Genomic DNA, 19,698 nt, shown 5'->3' with positions numbered 1-19,698 from the left:
GAGGAGGGCACATGATGTGATGAGCACTGGGTGTTCTAAGCAACTGATAAACCATTGAACACTAGATCTGAAACTAAATATGTACTTCATGTTGGCTATTTGGATTTAAATTAAAAAAAAAGAAGTAATAAAGCCAGTCTTCCCAGTGGCAGAGGCTGCTTGAACCACATGAATACAATAAGGGTAATGACAGGCTGTACTTACCTTTCCCCTCATTGTCTCAAACTTTCTCTCCCCACTTGCTTCCTCTCTTCACTTGCTCCTGCATAAGGGAAACCAAGAGTACTCGACTAGTCACCTGGAAAATGTCTAAAACATTAATTCTACATTAGAATTAGAAAGATGAAAGATGTAAAAAGAAAAACAAGAAGTGAATTATCATTTATTGAGTGCCTTCTTTATGCCAAGTGCTTTACAAATGGTGACCCATTTACAGCAATGCATAGAATGTTCTTCACATTTTGTAGGTGAGGTACACTTGAGCAGGATAAGAAACTAAATCTCAACTTTTCATTGAGTCATTTCTTTTCCCTAAAAACTTGTTCTGGTCAATTTCATGGATGCATGTTTAAATCACTGATTACTCCCAAAATTTAATACTCTAGGTCCCACCTGTCCCTTTTTTCCCAACCAGCAATTCTCAACTTTTTCATTTAGTGGAACTTCTTTACATTTCTCAAAATTATTGACAACCTCAAAGAATTTTGCTTATGTAGATTATATTTATCAATGTTTACTATGTTAGAAATTAAAACTGAGAAAAAATTTAAATTTATTAGTGTATTTAAAAATATAATTCACTACATGTTAATTATATTTTATGAAAATAGCTATATTTTCCAAAACAAAAAAAAGATGTGCTGAAGAGAATATCATTGTTTTGCAGTTTGCAAATCTCCTTAACATCTAGCATAATAGGGACGCCTGGGCGGCTCAGCAGTGAGTGCCCGCCTTCAGCCCAAGGTGTGATCCTGGAGTCCCAGGATGGAGTCCCGCATCGGGCTCCTTGCATGGAGCCTGCTTTTCACTCTGCCTATGTCTGTGCCTCTCTCTCGCTGTGTCTCTCATGAATAAATAAATAAATATCTTAAAAATATGTATCTAGTGTAATAGAAATCGCCTGGGTTCTCATATCTGTTTCTGCCTTTAGTCTGTTTTAATATTGACAAAAACTGGCGTTGTACACATATATAGTTAGAAAGAGGAGTATTTTTCTTTTTTCTTTTATTATTTATTTATTTATTTATTTATTTATTTATTTATTTAGTATATATACTTTTAAAGATTTTATTTACTTATTCAATGAAAGACACAGAGAAAGAAAGGCAGAGATGTAGGCAGAGTGAGAAGCAGACTCCAGGCAGGGAGCCTGATGTGGGACTCAATCCTGAGACTGTGGATCACGCCCTGAGCCAGGGGCAGGTGTCAACCACTGAGCCACCCAGGCGTCCCAATTTTGTATATTTTTTTTATTGGAGTTCGATTTGCCAACATATAGTATAACACCCAGTGCTCATCCCGTCAGGTGCCCCCCTCAGTGCCCGTCACCCAGTCACCCCATCCCCCTGCCCGCCTCCCCTTCCCTTGTTCGTTTCCCAGAGTTAGGAGTCTCTCATGTTCTGTCACCCTCTCTGATTTTTCTAACTCATTTTTTCTCCTTTTCTCATTAATCCCTTTCACTATTTTTTATATTCCCTGTATGTATGAATGAAACCATATAATGTTTATTCTTCTCTGATTGACTTACTTCACTCAGCATAATACCCTCCAGTTCCATCCACGTTGAGGCAAATGGTGGGTATTTGTCGTTTCTAATGGCTGAGGAATATTCCCTTGTATACATAGACCACATCCTCTTTATCCATTCACCTTGCGATGGACACCAAGGCTAAGAGGAGTATTTCAATAGCTGCTCCTTTTTATCCTAACTAATAAACGGACTCTACTCGGAAGATACATAATTACATCACTCAAGTGTTTAACTTTGCTCCACAAATATGTTATGATCTACTTGATGTCACAAGAGTTCTCAGGAGGGATCCCTTAGTGCAAACAGGATGTACACCAGGAACTGCATGCTCTGGGTGTAGCCAACAAAAGCCCAACCATCTCCTATGTTCTGAAACTATACAAGCACCTGTGTTTAGAATATGTGACCTGTATGTAGCTGGAGTTCTTAAAGGTGGGATAGAAAGCAATTGTGATCCTTCTAAGAAAAACAATAGTTAACAGTTTATAACATTTTAAGTCTGCCATTAAGTGTCAAGACTTTTGAATGAAAACTAAAAACCAAAAAAACAAAACAAAACAAAACAAAACATACACACATGCTTAGTTATTTCCACAATGACTACTGAGCCAAGTGTGTGCTGTAAGCAATAGGATGGTTTAAATAATGTGAAAAGATGGCAGCTATCAAAACTGTGGTTCCTTTAGCAATAATGCAGACAAGGATCAAGAACACATCACTTAGTCTGGATCAATGAAAATTGTGTTATTTGTTTAACACTCATATGTCCATGATTTCCTAGGAAATTCCTAAAGCCATGAGTTCTGTCCAGAAATCAGACCAAATATTCCATTTTTTAATAAGAAATAGGATCAGTATTAAATACTCCATTAAAGGATGTCCAGGCTATGACTTGGCTTTCTTTCTTTCTTTTTTTTTTTTTAAGAAGTTATTTATTTTGGAGAGAAAGAGTGTGCATGCATGCATGAGAGCGGAGAGAAGGACAGGGAGAGAGGGATAGAGAGAATTGCAAACAGACTCCTTGCCTAGTGTGGACCCTGGTGAGGGGCTTGATCTCAGGACACTGAGATCGTGGCCTGAGCCAAAATAAATCCAATGCTCAACTGACCTGAGCCACCCAGGTGCCCCATGACTTGACTTTCAGTTTCTTTCAACTGCTTACACTGAGATTTAAGAACATTGACTTTAACTGCTTATAAGCTATTGTCACTTGGAATTAAACTTTTTATATGTTGTTGTTATTGTTGCTATTATTATCGCTATTGCTAGCACATTATCCGTCTTTTTCCAAAACTTGAAGAGTGTGGAGTGGGTGTGTGCATGTGTTGGAAGAAAAGGAATGAAGAAGCAGAATGGTATAAAAATCAAATTGGCTAACCACCATATTTAGAAAAAAAGCAATCATTGTCAAATTCTGTTGGATTTCTTTATGTTTTATACACAATTACAATATTAGAAGGCAGTAACACTTGGGGTGGGAGAACAATTATTCCTTATTTCATTTGAAAAGGATTCTCCATTCATTTAAAAAGTATGTTTATTTGTTAAAAACAAACAAACAAACAAAAATTGTGAGGCTCCCACTTCTTAAAATTTATCAAAACACTTTTATACTTGGGTTTCTTTCTGTCACTGAATTTTGAAAGTATGTGTGCTTTTAAGTCTCCTCTCTCCTGTGGCAGAGAAGACTGAACAGAGTCTATGTTATTGTTGAAGATTGTACCTCTTTGAGGGCAGAGACTGCCTTATGCATACTTATGTGGCCATGATTACATCCGCCTGGAGCGCAGCAATTTTTCAATGTCTAAGTGGAAGTCTCTCCACTGGCCATTACACTGTTAAAAAATGATCTATATTTAGATAAGAAATTTTCTCTTAGAGAGGAAGTGTGCTTAGAAATGGAAATTATTTTTGTCATTTCTCAATATTACTTTTCGTTGTTCAGATTGTAAACGTAGTTGTGTGGCTTTTATGACAAATCATAACCTGATTCAAAAGTTACGCTGCAGCCCTACAATGTAACAAGAGACAGGGAACCTTTTTCAAAACTCATCAACTATGGAAGCTTTTTAAATGACCTGTACATCAATGACAGCAATGCTTTCATGAAAGTTTTGGAAGAATTTTAAAAGGGAATTTCTTACTCCTTATCTCATTTTTCCCAATTAAGAGAAATTTTGGGTTTTTTACATCAAAGTTCTAAAGTCTTTTTTTTTAAATAAATTTATTTTTTATTGGTGTTCAATTTGCCAACATATAGAATAACACCCAGTGCTCATCCCATCAAGTGCCCCCCTCAGTGAGTTCTAAAGTCTTTGTTTTCATAGGAAATAAATTATATGTTCCTAAATCTAAACATGAATTCTCGGAGAAGAATTCATGTTATAATTGTTGTAATTCACTAAGATCTTGAAGTTAAAATTTTCCAATTGAAAAATATATTTAGGGGATCCCTGGGTGGCGCAGTGGTTTGGCGTCTGCCTTTGGCCCAGGGCACGATCCTGGAGACCTGGGATCGAATCCCACGTCGGGCTCCCGGTGCATGGAGCCTGCTTCTCCCTCTGCCTGTGTCTCTGCCTCTCTCTCTCTCTCTCTGTGTGTGTGACTATCATAAATATTTATTTATTTATTTATTTATTTACTTACTTACTTACTTACTTATTTTAAGCTTTCCATGTTGGAAAAGTAACTTATTGTGTTGCCTCCTTGTGTATGGCTGGCTTCCTTAACAAGGCAATCCAATTAGGTTTTTATTGGGAGTGCCCTCAATGTTTAGAGTTACTTTGCTTCCTTTTCTACTTCACTTAGTGCCTAGCATAGGCAAGTACAACTTCAGAAACAAAATGAGGTGTACGGCCACGAAACAAACTGATAGTAAATTGGGTCCCACAGCATTAGAATCAGGCAATTTCTTGTTCTTCGTGTATTTTCCTCAAGTTACAATCATCTCTATGCATTTTTCAGGGGTGATTTAGTGGTCTGTGGAAATCACCTAATCAGATGACAACCCACATCTCTTTTTGCCTCCTTTTCTGTTCTATTGCTATGGGTCGCTGTATCCCTGTAGCAAAATTGCAGTAGGAACACATTGTAATCCAAGTATTTGTCTCAACTTCCAATTAATGAGATATTGGTCTGCATGCATATATTTGTGTGTGTATTACAAAAACACACCAGATGTATCCATTAGTTTGTGCTCTAAAACATCCTACCTCAAAACTTAGTGGCTTAACACAACCACCATTGATATCACTGATGGTTCTGTGGGTTGCCAATGTGGGCTGGGCTCAGCTGGACAGTGTTTCTGCTGTTCTCAGCTGGGCTCATCCGTGGTTCTTTATAGTCAGCTGCAGATGAGTTTAGTGGCTCTGCCTTTAGGCTGTCAGTTATGGTAACGGGAACAACTGGGCCAAGGGTCTCTCATCATTTGACAGGCTAGCCTGGCCTTGTCCATACTGTGATTCTGGGCTTGAAGAGCAACAAAGGTGAAGCCTCAGGGCCCAGCTGATTTTCAAGCCTCTGCTTGTGTCACTTGGAACAGACCCATCGATCAAAGCAAGTCACAGGTCCAAACCCAGAACCCTCATAGGAAAGTCCTTCCAAGCAATACTGGGAACAAAACAGAGCTATTCCTGCAGTCGCTGTAGCACTCATTAGAATACCCTACAAGAAGGCATTAGCAAACAACAGAAAACAAAACAAAACAAAACAAAAATCTCCCTTTAGGAACCTTTCTCTCCTCCACCTGAAGTCAACTGCTAACATGGATTAAGCCTGGGGCCTAGGACAAATTGCCAAAGACAATGGTTAATGGTGAAATCACTAAATATAAAACATCAAGGGAAAAGTAACAATATTTTAGTAAATACCCATAGAGAAACCATGTCAATGAAGGCATTCACCGATTGTTTATGGTAACTATATTTGGGGGCTGGGATTATAGGTGAAATTTGCTCCTATTCATCTGTGTTTTTAAATTTTTCCACATTGCGCATGTGTAATTACGTGTTTTTCATATTACAAAATAAAAATGACATACTTACAAAAGAGTAAGTACTCAAAAATAAAAGGAGTCACTGAGCCTCTGATTGGAAACCAGAAGTCAGATAAAGGCTTCAAGGATGCTTGTGATAAAAAAATGAAAAATAAAGTTGCCCTCATACCGATAATAAGCAAATGATCCCCACAGAGTGGAGATGGTGGAGGCAGAGCATAAGTTTAAGTTTAAGGAGACAAAGCCTGGGGGCTAGAGATGCTGCAGGTCCTGGTAGTCCTCATTCAAAGGCTAGTCCATGCAGCAGGGGGTCATGGGGCCGACTAATCAAGTTAACACCTACAAGTAATCTCAAAATACACTGTCCTCATATATGAGGTTGTAGAAGCTTTGATTGTGATTTAATAAGCTCATTGGCTTGAGTCTGCTCAGTTTATTAAAATAACCTTCCACAATGATAAAGATGATCACTCCTCCACACACAAGTGAAATAGATAAACCACCATAAGACCTCTTGAACATGCAGAATCCTTAAAACACCATATTTATGAAACAGGTAACCTGCAAATCTATAATAATGGTCAGTCCCGTCTTTGACATTTGAACTCAAAAGACACCAGAGGTCAATTCTGCCTGCTGAACTCATTGTTGAAATTATACTGAATTTCTTTTGTGGGGGCTCTGAGGTTTACACTTGTAAGAATAATTGATTTCTTAAAAATTACCAATGGCTGCTTTACGAGAGAAACAGGTAAATGAGCAATGACACAAAAAAGCGTTTGTGTGAGTGCATGCGTGTGTGCACGCCCACCCAAACAGGAGTGCTTCGTATTCCCGCAGCGTCTGTCGTTTGAGGGTCTCTACGTCCTTGGTGCCCTTTTTGAAACTGGAGGTATTGAGGAGAAGCAAAGTCTCCAAGTTCAATTCAGTAGGTCAACGACTAAATTATTATCTAATTCCTCTTCTGCACCTCATTACAATAGTTCTTAAGCTTTGATGGTACCAGGTTCTTCTTTGGAGTGTGTGTGTGTGTGTGTGTGTGTGTGTGTGTGTGCACGCATACAGGTGCCTGTAGCCTACCCCAGATCCGCTAGATCGGAGTCTCTTGGGTGCTTAGGCCAAGAGGTATGCAGGTTTAGCAAGTCGCATAGTGGTTCTGGGGTGCCCTGAGATGTGAGAACCACTGCTCTGGGTGGAAAGGTGCCGGCAGGGAAAGGAGGCTGCGTTGGAACAAAGGAGAGAAAATAAGACGTTTCCAATTCAAAGAGCACATTTTTAAGAGAAAGAAGTGTGAATCACGACATTCTTTCCCAGGTGGTGTCATTTCTTATGGGCCACTCATTTCTCATGTGGGGAGATTAGGGTGGAGGTGAGTTAGAGTCCATCGGATTCAGCAGGTACAGTCCACTCCATTCTCAGGATGTGTGTCAGGGAGCAGAGGCCGTTCCTATCAGCTACTCCCAGGAGAGAAAGTAAACACTCCCAACATGCACTGAGGCACAGGGAGTGGCTCAGGTCTCTAACACTTCCCTGCCCTGGCCAGGGGGGTAAGAATCAACAGCCTGGGCCCTGGCCTGGCCTGGGCCCGCAGAGCCTCCGGGGGTCTGGTCGGTGCTGGGCTCCAGCTCCCTGCAGGTGCACGAGCCCCGCCTTCCCGACCTGGGACCTGGCCGAGCAGGACGACACTCCCCGGAGCGAGTTCAGCTCAACGACTCAGGTACAGAGGCTTGTCCTGGTCACAGCGTGACTAGCAGGTGAAACCGGGGCCAGGGCAGAGCACGCCTCCAATCCGCCCCTGAGGTCGCGGTGAGGGCAGGTGTTAGAAGGCAGAAGCCAGGGGCAGCCAAGCTGGATGTGCGCGGGCACACATCGCACCAGAGGTTGCTTTTCCTTTTGATTGTTTTCAAAATGCGCATTCCTGACCCAGGTGAGCTTGTGGGGAAAGAGGGAACGGCATGGGGGTGAGTGTGGCCACAGAAGCCCTTCCCCCTTCCTCAGGGGAAGTAGCTCAACTAGCTGCACCTGGGATTGCACTTGCCTTCACCAAGGTACTGGCTCCTGCGTGACATCCCCCTTTTTCCTTGAATCATCGGATTTGAAATGTCTTTTGTGGGAAGGTTCTGCTAAACTTGTATTTATTTCCACAAAGCAACAGAGACATATCCCCCTAAAAATTGAAAAGGATTTCTGATGTACTTTAAGACTTCACAGACATTAAACTACTATGAGTAATTAAATGGGAGTCCGTGAGTTAAGGACGCAAGTTCAAATCCTGGCTTTGCCACTTACTCGTTTATCCCTTAGCAAGCTACTTCACCTAAACAAGCCTCAGTGCTCATCTGTAGAACAAGCACCAGAACAGGATATGCCAAGGGGGCTTTGATGGGAATTGAACACTTAGCAAGCGTTCTCTAAGTGCTACCTCCAGTTAGCTTTAGGAGAGAAGCAGCTCTGCCAAAAGGGCCAGATCAGGGAGGGTGAGCTAAGCTGGGGAGACCGGACAGTGTGGAGGTGGTAAAGGTAGACTGGTCTCCAGGGAGTGGGTCTAGGATGTGAGCAGATGGCAAATGGGCAAAACATTGTCTTTGAATGGCAGTGAAATGATCTGGCTTCTTGCTGCTTTTTGACAAGTACCTGGTAATAAAAGCAAAATTATTTGTTACTCAATCGCTTTTACTTTGGAAAAGTAACATTCACATTGACTTATTATTTCTTTTTTTTTTTTAATTTTTATTTATTTATGATAGTCACAGAGAGAGAGAGAGAGAGGCAGAGACACAGGCAGAGGGAGAAGCAGGCTCCATGCAGGGAGCCTGATGTGGGATTCAATCCTGGGTCTCCAGGATCGCGCCCTGGGCCAAAGGCAGGCGCCAAACCGCTGCGCCACCCAGGGATCCCTGACTTATTATTTCTAAACAGAAAATACAAGTTCGTAGTAGGAGAGTTACACACAACCACACATTGTGGCATTTAGTTTTATAGGACAGACTGCCCTTGAACAACTTTCAAAAAATAGACTGTGAGGTCCATGACCCTATGCTGTAGTACCCATGTTGTATGGTTTGTACTGAAGTGTTACAGACTTTCATTTGTGTTTATGGACAAGAAACATGCAAGAGTGATACCTGTGTTTTGTCGGTCTTTACCTCTGAACTTAAATTATAGGGAAGCGAACTTACTTTATCAATCTGTATTTAAAGGGCACGTTCGTTAATGTTGCTGTTAGTTTGATTAATGTTGATAACTTGGAGGAGGGGACAAACTTAGAAGTTGTGACTAGCGAAGTATTTTCATTGACATTTTATCTTATTATTCCGATAATAAACATTTAAATGGTTTGCAGTTGATCCTAGCTTAACATCATCATCGTTTTAATGGATTCTTGTTTCAAACTGCAGATTTGAAATTCTCCAATGTAGTTATGATTGGCTACTAACTAGAGAATTGTGCATAGAATTCTAAAGCCAATGAAACTGAACTTTCCTATTTAACTGTCCTCTGGGGTTTGATTGTGTTTAGTGTTTATAGCTAAAAACTCATAAAATAATCTAATCCACTTAGAATAAATTATAGGACCAGTATTCAGTAATTGTTTTCCAAAGAGGAAATATTCCTTCCTGCCAAATAGATACGGTTGGAACTTCCTAAACCAAGTTATTTGATTTACTGTTTCTCGATGGTGTATGTCTACACAACAAACAGTAGCCCCAATTGAGATTAATCTACTTAACCATATTTGAGATTAGCTTGAGATTAATTTATCTAATCGCATAACTGTGTTAAGTCTTCCTAGTTAAACTCTTATTTTATTTATTTTTTAAATTTTACTTATTTATTCATGAGGGACACAGAGAGAGAGATAGAGGCAGAGACACAGGCAGAGGGAGAAGCAGGCTCCATGCAGGGAGCCCGACGTGGGACTCGATCCCGGGTCTCCAGGATCCCGCTCTGGACTGAAGGCGGCTCTAAGCCACTGAGCCACCAGGGCTGCCCAAACTCTTATTTTAGCATTCATATATGTCTCTACTATTTCTAATACCTATAACGTTTCACAGTAAACCATCAAATTATTTGGTCCATGGAGCAAGAAATAACCAACACTGATTAATAAAAAGTTAACTTCCCAATTATCTTGGAAACTATCCCAACTATTGGAAATAGTATAACACATATGTAATATGTTTTTTAACATGTAATTCAGAATTTCATATTTGATACTTGTTTTACTTTTAACTTCCTTAAATAAGAAGCATCCTATACTTTAATTGAAATAGAAATCTAATGTTAACCATCAATTTCCTTGTACAGATTCACTGAAGATAGGGAATTTAGGATTATTAGAGATACATGGGCCTCCTATAAAAGTTTGATTTTTTTATCTTGCCCATATGCAATGCCAAGGATGGAGCCAGAGAGCATTACCTTAAGTAAAATAAGTCAGAGAAAGACAAATACCATATGATTTCATTCATATGTGGTAAAAAATATAAGAAACAAAACAAACAAAGAGGGGAAAAGAGAGAGAAAAGCAAACCAAGCAACAGACTTTTAACTCTAGTGAATGAACTGATGGTCACCAAAGGGGATGTGGGTGGGGGTTGGGTGAAATAGGGGATGCGGCCGAAGGAGCGCACTTGCTGTGATGAGCACTGGGTGTTGCATGGAAGTGTTCAATCACTATATTGTACACTTGAAATTGTATATCAACTATACTGGAATTAATATTTTTTAAAAAGGTTTAGATTTTGTTTTATTTTTTTTTAAGGTTTAGATTTAAAAAAAAAATTCAAATGTTGGTCAATCAAAAATACAACCTGTGAGAAGGAACTTCTGAATATTCTCTCTTTGCTCTAAAGTCTAGTGTTAGAGAGGGTTAGGTTTTGTTGCAGAAATTCATCTATGGGGCACCTGGGTGGCTCAGTTGGTGAAGCGTCTGCTCCAGCTCAGGTCCTGATTCCAGGGTCCTGCGATCAAGGCCCGCATTGAGCTCCCTGCTCAACGGGGGAGTCTGCCTCTCCCTCTCTCTCTGCCTCTGCTTATGGTCTATCTCCCGCTCATACTTTGTCTCTCTCAAATATATAAAATCTTAAAAAAAAAAAAGAAAGAAATTCATCTGTCTTTCAAAGCTATCAGATATAGTGATTTCATCACTTCATAACTTCAAGTAGTAGACAAATGCTACTGCTTTCAGTGACTGAATGTGAAGATGTCTCCTTTTCAAGTGATGACCATGTAACCTCAGCCACCGAGATGACTGAAGGGCCACTTCTCCGCCATCGTCCAAGAGTCTAGTAGATGGGGCTCAAGAGCTCATTCTGCAGCCAACAGAAAAACGATTCACACTCCCTGTGAAGTCAAGCTTAGAGTTTCCTCTTGGAAACTAGATGAAGCAGAGAATCCTTGAGCCATACCACAGCAGCAGTTCCAGAAGATTCCTTTGGCAGACAGAGCAGCTCCCTTCCGGCCCGAGCAGTGACAAGATACTTTGAATCCTGAGGTGGCTTAAAGCTCATGTGCTTCTGCTAATAAGGCTCCAGGCCCCTGAGGACACTGAGAGGAAAATGGAGCCAGGGCGTTCTTGCCCTGTCACTAGGCAGTAGAACAGGAAGGGTTGGCATTTCACATGAATTCCACCGGGACCAATGGGAATGAATGTTCATATAGCCGTTCGGGTGGTTGATACATATCCTGTTTAGTGCTGCTTTCAACTCAAGTGCTATAAGACATTTTTATTTGCATCTGGAAACAAGCATTTCCTAATTGCAACACATATCACTTAATAAAGTGATAGTTTTAATATACCAGCTTCCCACGGTGGTCTTTGTGAGTGAAGCAAATTCTTTAGAAAAATGTGGGGCCAGATGTTTCCCAGAAACCATGCTTCTCTGGATTCTTTTCCTGTTTTATTAAGAGTTGGATAATGGATGCAATTAAAGATTTTTTTCTCATTTCCTTGAAATCATATAATTATCTACTGTTCTCAACTTTGAGGTTCCTGGTCAGAGCGTAGAGGGAACTGCTTTATTTTGGAGCTGAAAACATGTTTGTAACTTTCCATTGCTTCTTCAGGTCAAAGCAATAATTTTTTAAAACTCCATATGTACATCCCTGAATATAATCTTACTTCATAATTTAAATACACATTTGCTATTCCAATGTTACTTTCCATTTTTTAGTAACTTTTATGGTGTGTGTTATTTTTTTTTTAAGACTTTATTTATGTGTAACAGAGAGAGAAAGAGAGGCAGAGACACAGGCAGAGGGAGAAGCAGGCTCCATGCTGGGAGCCTGATGTGGGACTTGATCCCGGGACTCCAGGATCACGCCCTGGGCCAAAGGCAGGTGCCAAACCACTGAGCCACCCAAGGATCCCCTATGGTGTGTGTTATTAAGATAAGTTCATTGTATATGATTTAGAGAGAACATACAAAATCAAAACAAAAATAATTATCACTCATACTATCATGGCTCACAGTTTTGTGGTTAATATTTTAATATACCTCCCTACATATTGAACATATTCATCCTATCTGTTTTTACCTATATACTTGCACTCATACGCTCACTCTAGGAGGTACAAAAAGGAAATAAGCAATAATCCCGTTCTAAAGGAAGAGTTACATTAAATAAAGTAAAATAGAGATAGAGAGCAGTGAGTAATGGGAAAGCTGCAGATATTTTGCTGGGAAAGTTCAGAGGCAGGAGAAACTCTCTCTGGCTGGGGAATCTGGGGAAGTTAGCATCTATATTTCTCTAGGTCATGTAAACGGAGGACTGTTGCCACCTCACACACCCAGTGGCCCTGAGGACTAAGGGGCTGCACATATACCTAGAAGCCACACTTCTGTGACTAGCATCAGCCCCAGAGGAGGAACTCGTGAAACATTTGTTGATTACATAAAGGAGCAGACCAAGTTTCCTCTTTTAAACAAGTAACCATTTAATCCATGATAGGGCACAGGAAGGTAATCTAAGTGACTGGCCCAGTTGAGTTCACTGAGGCTGGGATTCGCGTCTCCCATCCTCTGGCCTCATTTCGATAACTGGCCGGTCCAGGCTAGCCAACGTCTAGGCAGGATACAGAGCAGGGGCCGGCAAAGCATGGGTGCTTCCTGCTGCTGTCAGAAGCCTCTCAGGCTCCTGATCTCCTCTGCCTGTTCAGACCCAGTCTACTTTCCTGTGTCCGCCCTGCCCTGTTGAGCCACCGAAGCCCGTCTGAGCTTAGACCTACGTAGAACTTCCAAGACTGTTTATGTCTCCAGGACTTGATTGCTGACCTGTCTAATTTCCTATCTCACGAGCTCTGTTCTGGCTGGACAAAATGAAGAAATAAATAACCAAACTTATTAAATAATGATCTTATTTTTTGTACAGCCTGAGTCGATAAACTCTCACCCCGGGACCAGAGAGTTTATATAATTCACTCTCCCAGTTAAGTACATAGATTTGTAACAACTACCTTCCTCCTCAAGGCATAGTTTATTTTGTTCTACCAAACTAGTTGTGAAAATGTCCAGTGTAAGACCTCTAGGCTTCTAGAATTATCATTTCCCCTTTTTTCATAAATCCTCATCTCTGCTAATCATGACCTCCGTTATCCTTCTCATAAGTCTTTTGAGGAAACTAACTCTGATGCTTGAATCATCAAGTCTCTATAATTTAGAAGATATTCACAAAGGTCCTACCAGATTTTTAAATGGCTATAGATTATGGTTAATAGAGAGGGGAAACTGTTTGAATTCACAGATCTATTTCTCACCTTGACAATTAATAATAAAAGTGAGACTTTGACCAAGTTGCATTTTTACTTTTCAGATATTTGGACTGTTTGTACTGTTAATATTATTTCCTGTTCAATTAGCATATATTGCCCACGAACAAAAATTTATCCTGTTTTTATTTTGTTCCATAAATTCCACTTAACTGTCTTCCTTCCTGAGGTCAGAGAATAATGGAAGGGCTTTTGAAATCCTTTAATCGCATCTGAGATCTTCCGACTTGCTTCAGCAAAGCTCCTGGGTTTGACAATATAATTCCACAGCAGTTATTTGGTATCTTTAGTGATACCTCAGCTATTTTTTTTTATAAAGGCAAATAGGGAGCTAACCAGGAAGCTCCTGCAATGGTTCTTCAGCCCATTACCAACCTCCATTGGTGCTTCTTCAGTTCAGTATATACCCAACTTCTAGTGTTAGTAAAACTATCATGTTAACTATGGAGTCAAGAAAATTTTATGGCTAACAATTAATCCTTCAGGCCACATGTGCAACTTTACATTTAGTCAGCCACCCGGCAAACATTAATGGAATTCCTTCCATGTCCCAGGCAAAATTCTAAGAGCTGGATGAACACAGGTAAATGCAAAAAGCCCTGGTCCGAAAGAAGCTCATTTTGTGGTTGGGGAAGACAGACACATACAGATAAGATCCTTTCAGACACTGTTAGATACCTAAATAGAAATCATGTGGTAGTGGCTGAGACTTGCTTAGGGAAAGCCTCTGAGAGAAGAGATACTTGGCCTGAGACCGGCATGATGGGAAACAGACGTGAAAATCTAAGGGCAGGGCGCTCCAAGTTGGAGAGGCAATAAGTATAAATCCCTAAAATGGGAATGAGCTTAAGAAGTGACTGAAAACCAGCAAAAAAGGCCAACCCAGAGAAAATGTAATCAGTGGGAAAAATAAGGGAATGAACACTCAAGAGACTGACGGGATTTTGTGGGTCATCATAAGGAGGCTATATTTTATTCTAGTTCATTCTTGGAAGTCATTGAAAGTTTTTAATCATGAGATGATGATGTCTGTTTCAGTCTTGAAAGTGATCATCCTCAGTGCTGTGTGGGCGATAGAATACTAGTCACAGTGTGGATGCTGGAAAACTAGCCATGAGACTGATGCAAAAATCCAGGAGAAAGATGATGATGGCTTGGCTCAGGGTGGTCACATTGGAAAGAGAACCTTGTGAGGTTCGGGTGATATATTGGAGGTACAACCAGCAGGATTTACTTTTGGATTGGACGCTGGTTATAATGAGAGAGGAAAAATAAAATCTTAGTTATAGCGCCTCATTGGATAAATGGAAAATAATTGGGGAGAAGGGGATTCTGTAGATGAAAGAATGTCAGTGGCCCTGTCTTGGACATGTTGATTGATGTGGAGATGCCTGCTAGACATTCAAGTAGAAACTAAGTAGATAGTGACATGAGTCCGGAGCTCAGCAGGGAGGTTGGGCTGGAGATGGATTCGATTACCTGGAATAAAGTATAGACCCAGAAGAGGACATGGCTGAGGTTAGACTAGAACAAGCCAGCATTCCATGATTGCACAGAGGATTCCAGAGAGGAAACTAAAATATTGAGATTTGTGAAACAGAAAACAAAAACAAAAACAAACAAACCAACCCAAAAACCAAGGTAAGGTTGTTATGGTTAGAAGCCTCAAGAAAAGAAAGAGTTTCAAGAGCAGGAAACAATCAACTTTGCCAAATGCTGCTAAGAGGCCGAGAAAATGAGAGAAAACGAACCATTTGGCAAGCCATGGGCCACTGGAATGCGGGAGGGGAGGTACAAGGAAGGGCAAATTTAAAAGAGAGGTGGTAAATAACTGGAAGAAGGTAGTGTTTGCACAATGAGGTCACCCCTGGGGAATTCTCAATAGGGGGCGACAATAACCCTTTCTGAGGGTGATTAGTATGACAACATGGAGGGGCGAAACTCAGGTTAAGAGCAAAGGCCGTATGACCAAACAGTCCAGAACAATTTTTCTATGAATGACTAACTGGGATTTGTTGGACTCATGGAACATGCTACCTTTTTGTACCAAGGCAGCCTAAAATATCCATGTAACTTCTGACCTGTGCAGAGTTAATTTGCCTGGTTGGCTAAGCTTCTGTCCCTTCCAGCGTCAGTCCTCCATTAGACTCCCTTCCAATGAGGAGCTATCAAAGAGGATGACATCCCCAACTGGAGGAGCACCATTCTTTGAACAAGAGGGTATGAGTAAAAAAAGAACTAAGGTATGAATCAAGAAACAATGCAAGGTGGAAAGCAGAAAATGGCATCACAGCAGGTGCAGATAATCGGCTATAGGGAGATTTGATAAGGTCCCACTTGAGCAGAGATGAGGAGGAAGCAGAAATCTGGACATCAGCCTCTGGTGATGAGGGTCCTCTCGTGTGAGGTAACTAATTGGTGAGAAGAGACTCAGTGGTTTGAGATCCATTAGACCGGTCGGTAGTCCTGGTATTTGAGAAAAACTTCAATTTTCAGTTTGGAGAACGTAGGTGTTGGTGGAATTGCAGAAAATCTGAATGTCAGTTGCTTAGAATGAGATCCTCGGGAAGGTTTGTGAACAAGAAGATGATGTGATGGTCAGAATAGTAAAAGCACAAAGGGAAATTAGTCAAGCACTCAGCTTCGAGGCTATTATGATCTGCCTGGTGAGATGTACTCATAGCTTTCAAATAGATTATATAATTTCAAATAATGGGCTCTAAGGAGAAATATGCATCAGGGATTTTGTGAAAATAGCTTTCTTTTCTTTTTCCTTTTACCTTCCTTTGGGCAGTGGGTGAGGGATTGCTATTCTCCTGGAGAAAGAGGACATGAAATGTTTTCCAAACACCTTCCTCCAACCAAACTAAGCTGACTTGGTAAAAGGAGAAAGTGCCTCCCCCTCTCTTTTAAAATAAAAAGTTGAACTTTTCTCTCTAGCCTAAATTTTTATTCTGGCTACCTACCCTATAATTCTATAGGCTTGAAGCAATAGTAATTAAATATTTAATTTCAGCGAAATGGAAGGACTAGAAAATATTATACTTAAAAAATCTCTGGTCGCACCCTAATGCCATTTAGGTGAAGACATAAAAGAGGATGTTATTCATGTCTAACCATGATTTCCAGAGCCTGCAGGAAACTTGAAGAATGTTACATCACACCTAATCAACACTTGCGAGTCAGAGCTTGATTTTAGCTGCCTGGAAACCTAAAAATTGTGTTTGCAGGACTGGGGCAGGGTTCAGCCCATTTGAGTTGAGTGGCTATAATAGAAGAAATGTGTTCCCTTGCACAGAATCATATAGGAGGGAACTCAGTCTAGAGATACTGCAAAAATAGACTTACCAAGTCGGCCAGTCCTTTCTTGCCTTGGGCCATTCATTGTGGGGTTTTTCGGTTTACATAGTACATTTTCCTCTTTTTTGCACATCTCCAAACATTGCCCTAGGATTTCTTCTCTCCTTTAGCTATTTTGTATTCCCATGTTGCCAAAAACATTTCAGTGATTATAAAATGCCTTTTGGGGTTGGGGGGTTGTAGAAGCCTTTGGGAATTTAATATCTTCTTAAAGAAAATAACACTGAGCTGCTAAGCAGAAGTTCAGAATTGACTAAAAAAATTTTCACAAGTCTCTGGAAATTTCCTTTAAAAACATGGTAAGACATCTAAAAATTTTTTTCATAAAATTCCGGAATTTTTACTATAAAATATAAAACCAGCAAGGCTTCAGAAACATTATTCCAGCCAGGCAAAGTTCCTCATGCAGTTTTTTTTTTTCTTCTTTTTATACTTCTCAATAAAAAGTAAGCTTTGCACCAAGAAACAGCACTTTCAAACATTCCAAGCACATCTGTGCATTTATAGAAATATAGAACAGGAAGGTAACTGTTGCATCACTAAAACCTGGTCATATAAGAACTGTGGATAAATTGAAAAATGGGGAAAAAAATCCTTAAAGCATATTCCAAATAAAAAAAATTCAGAAAAAGGATTTCTAACAGGAGTTATGCCAAATTGGATACATGTATCCAGCCATACTGGATACATTCATGACCAAAAGCATAGCTAACAGGGCCATCAACTATAAAGTGATTTTCAACACGATTTTGATCCAGGGATCCACCTAAAAATTTGCAAATCATTTGCGTTTATCATGGGCCAGCATTATGGTTTATATTGTACTTTGTTAGAAATATCACTTTATCTTGTTGCCTTTCTCTCTCTGCATCTCTCCATTGCATAGCTTTCAATCTCTCAAACTGATTACCAAGGGGAAGACTGTATGTCAAGTTATATATTTCTGGTTCATCTAGTATTTTTTTCATATGCCCTCTTTATGCCCATTTTCTTTTAGAGATTGTTATAATTAAATTGTATGTTCCTCTCCCTTTACTACTTATTTTCCCTAAGTTACATGAAGAATATAATTTTCAATTTTCAATTTAAAATCAAATTTAAAATTTGATATATTTCAAATGAAATATATCATGAGAAATAAAATGGATTTTTCTCAAAAGCATGTATTGAGCAATAAAAACAGAGGAAAATACCTAAACATCTTATACTGGGGGAGTGAAGGAAGGTGAGAGCAGAGAAAGGAACACACTATTACTTGGTCTCCAACAAGTCACTTTGTGAACAATTACGAAAAAAGAGGTTTAGAGGCTGCCATTTGGAAATTCGCTCTGAGAGAGTTCAACTTTGAAATCTGAGCTTAGTTTCATACCATTGAACATTTTGGAGGGCATCTCCTTTATCTTATTAATTCCCTTAGATAGAGAAAAAGTCTTTGAAAAATATCTCAGAAGAGACCAATAGATAGGAAATCAAAAATTTTAATCTGTGTAACTTTTCTGAAATGCAAAAACAATGTTAGTGCAAAGAAGAAAGTAGAGGTTTTAAAAAGACATTCAGACTTTCTTCAAATGATGTGTGCCACTACTTACTAAGTGTCAGAAATACAGGTTAAGAATACCCATACCTTGCTGGGATGGTCTGAGGATTACATTAGATGATACCATAAAGTGGTTCACATATGGAGTGTAAGATCTGTGGCACATGGTAAAATAAAATCCTTCTCCTTCCTTCCCTTCCCAACCCAACCCTCATGCCCATGGATGAAACACAGCTTAAAAACTTGCCCGAAGTGGGGGCACCTGGGGAGCTCAGTGGCTGGGCATCTGCCTTTGGCTCAGGGCGTGACCCCAGGGTCCTGGGTTCCAGTCCCACATCGGGTTCCCCGCAGGGAGCCTTTGCCTGCCTTTGCCTGTGTCTCTGCCTCTCTGTGTGTGTGTCTCATGAATAAATAAATAAAACGTTAAAAAAAAAAAAAACTTGCCCGAAATACTTTGACACACCAGGGACATGACAAAATATTTCAGTTTAAGTCAGGAACTTATTTCTGAATGCATCACAGGAATATACCATTAATGATATTCTAATGTCTTAGGGTAAACTCAGATGACGTCAAAGAAGGGGAAAAGACGACTATGATGGCTCACCAGCACTCATCGTGGATCTTCGTCAATGACAGGACATTCGTTACGGGGTAACTATGCGCCTGTGTTATGTGTCATTCTCCTCTGCCCACTCGCTGGATTCTGCCCTGCACCTGTCATTCCAAGCACCATGTGCGACCCACAAGATCAATAATATCAATAACATCAATGTTGATTCGTAACACTGGAGATATTGGATAGGAATTTTTTTCTTAAAGATTTTATTTATTTATTCGTGAGAGACACAGAAAGAGAGACAGAGACACAGGCAGAGGGAGAAGCAGGCTCCCTGCAGGGAGCCCCATGCGGGACTCGATCCCAGGACCCCGGGGTCACGCCCTGGGCCAAAGGCAGATGCTCAACCACTGAGCCACCCAGGCGCCCTTGAGTAGGAATTTGAATAAATATGGCCCTAAAGACTGCCAACCTATAACCTCTCCTGGAACAATCACTCATATTTCCTAAATAGTTGTCTAATTTCACTAAATGCTAAATTTCTATTTTAACAGTTGGCAGAATTTTCAGGAACAGCCTTAAGTAAAGGATCTAAGGCTCCTCAAAAATAATATACCCAAAGAATCCGTCCAGGGCTCTCCTGTCCTCTTCTCTCCCTCCCTTGCTCCTCAGGACACACTTCATTTTCACCATGTCCCCACCTTGATGTTCGGTGACGCAACATATG

At 40.3% G+C, this 19,698-nt stretch overlaps 1 protein-coding gene across 4 annotated transcripts in view; it reads left to right on the top strand.

Annotated features, from left to right (window-relative positions):
* Positions 1–7,237: 7,237 nt before the first annotated feature.
* Positions 7,238–19,698, top strand: part of RASSF6 (Ras association domain family member 6) — a 45,127-nt gene continuing 32,666 nt past the window's right edge. For 2 of the 4 annotated variants that reach the window (XM_038556317.1, XM_038556315.1), the window contains exons 1-2: positions 7,468–7,668; positions 18,966–19,066. In XM_038556317.1, coding sequence (XP_038412245.1) covers positions 19,008–19,066 — 59 coding nt within the window. In that variant the 5' untranslated portion in view covers positions 7,468–7,668; positions 18,966–19,007. The other 2 variants (XM_038556314.1, XM_038556316.1) reach the window with 2 other exon arrangements.

Source organism: Canis lupus, chromosome 13 (assembly GCF_011100685.1).
Source record: "Canis lupus familiaris isolate Mischka breed German Shepherd chromosome 13, alternate assembly UU_Cfam_GSD_1.0, whole genome shotgun sequence".
Classification (NCBI taxonomy): Eukaryota; Metazoa; Chordata; class Mammalia; order Carnivora; family Canidae; genus Canis; species Canis lupus.
This window is presented reverse-complemented; position numbering and strand designations above follow the sequence as displayed.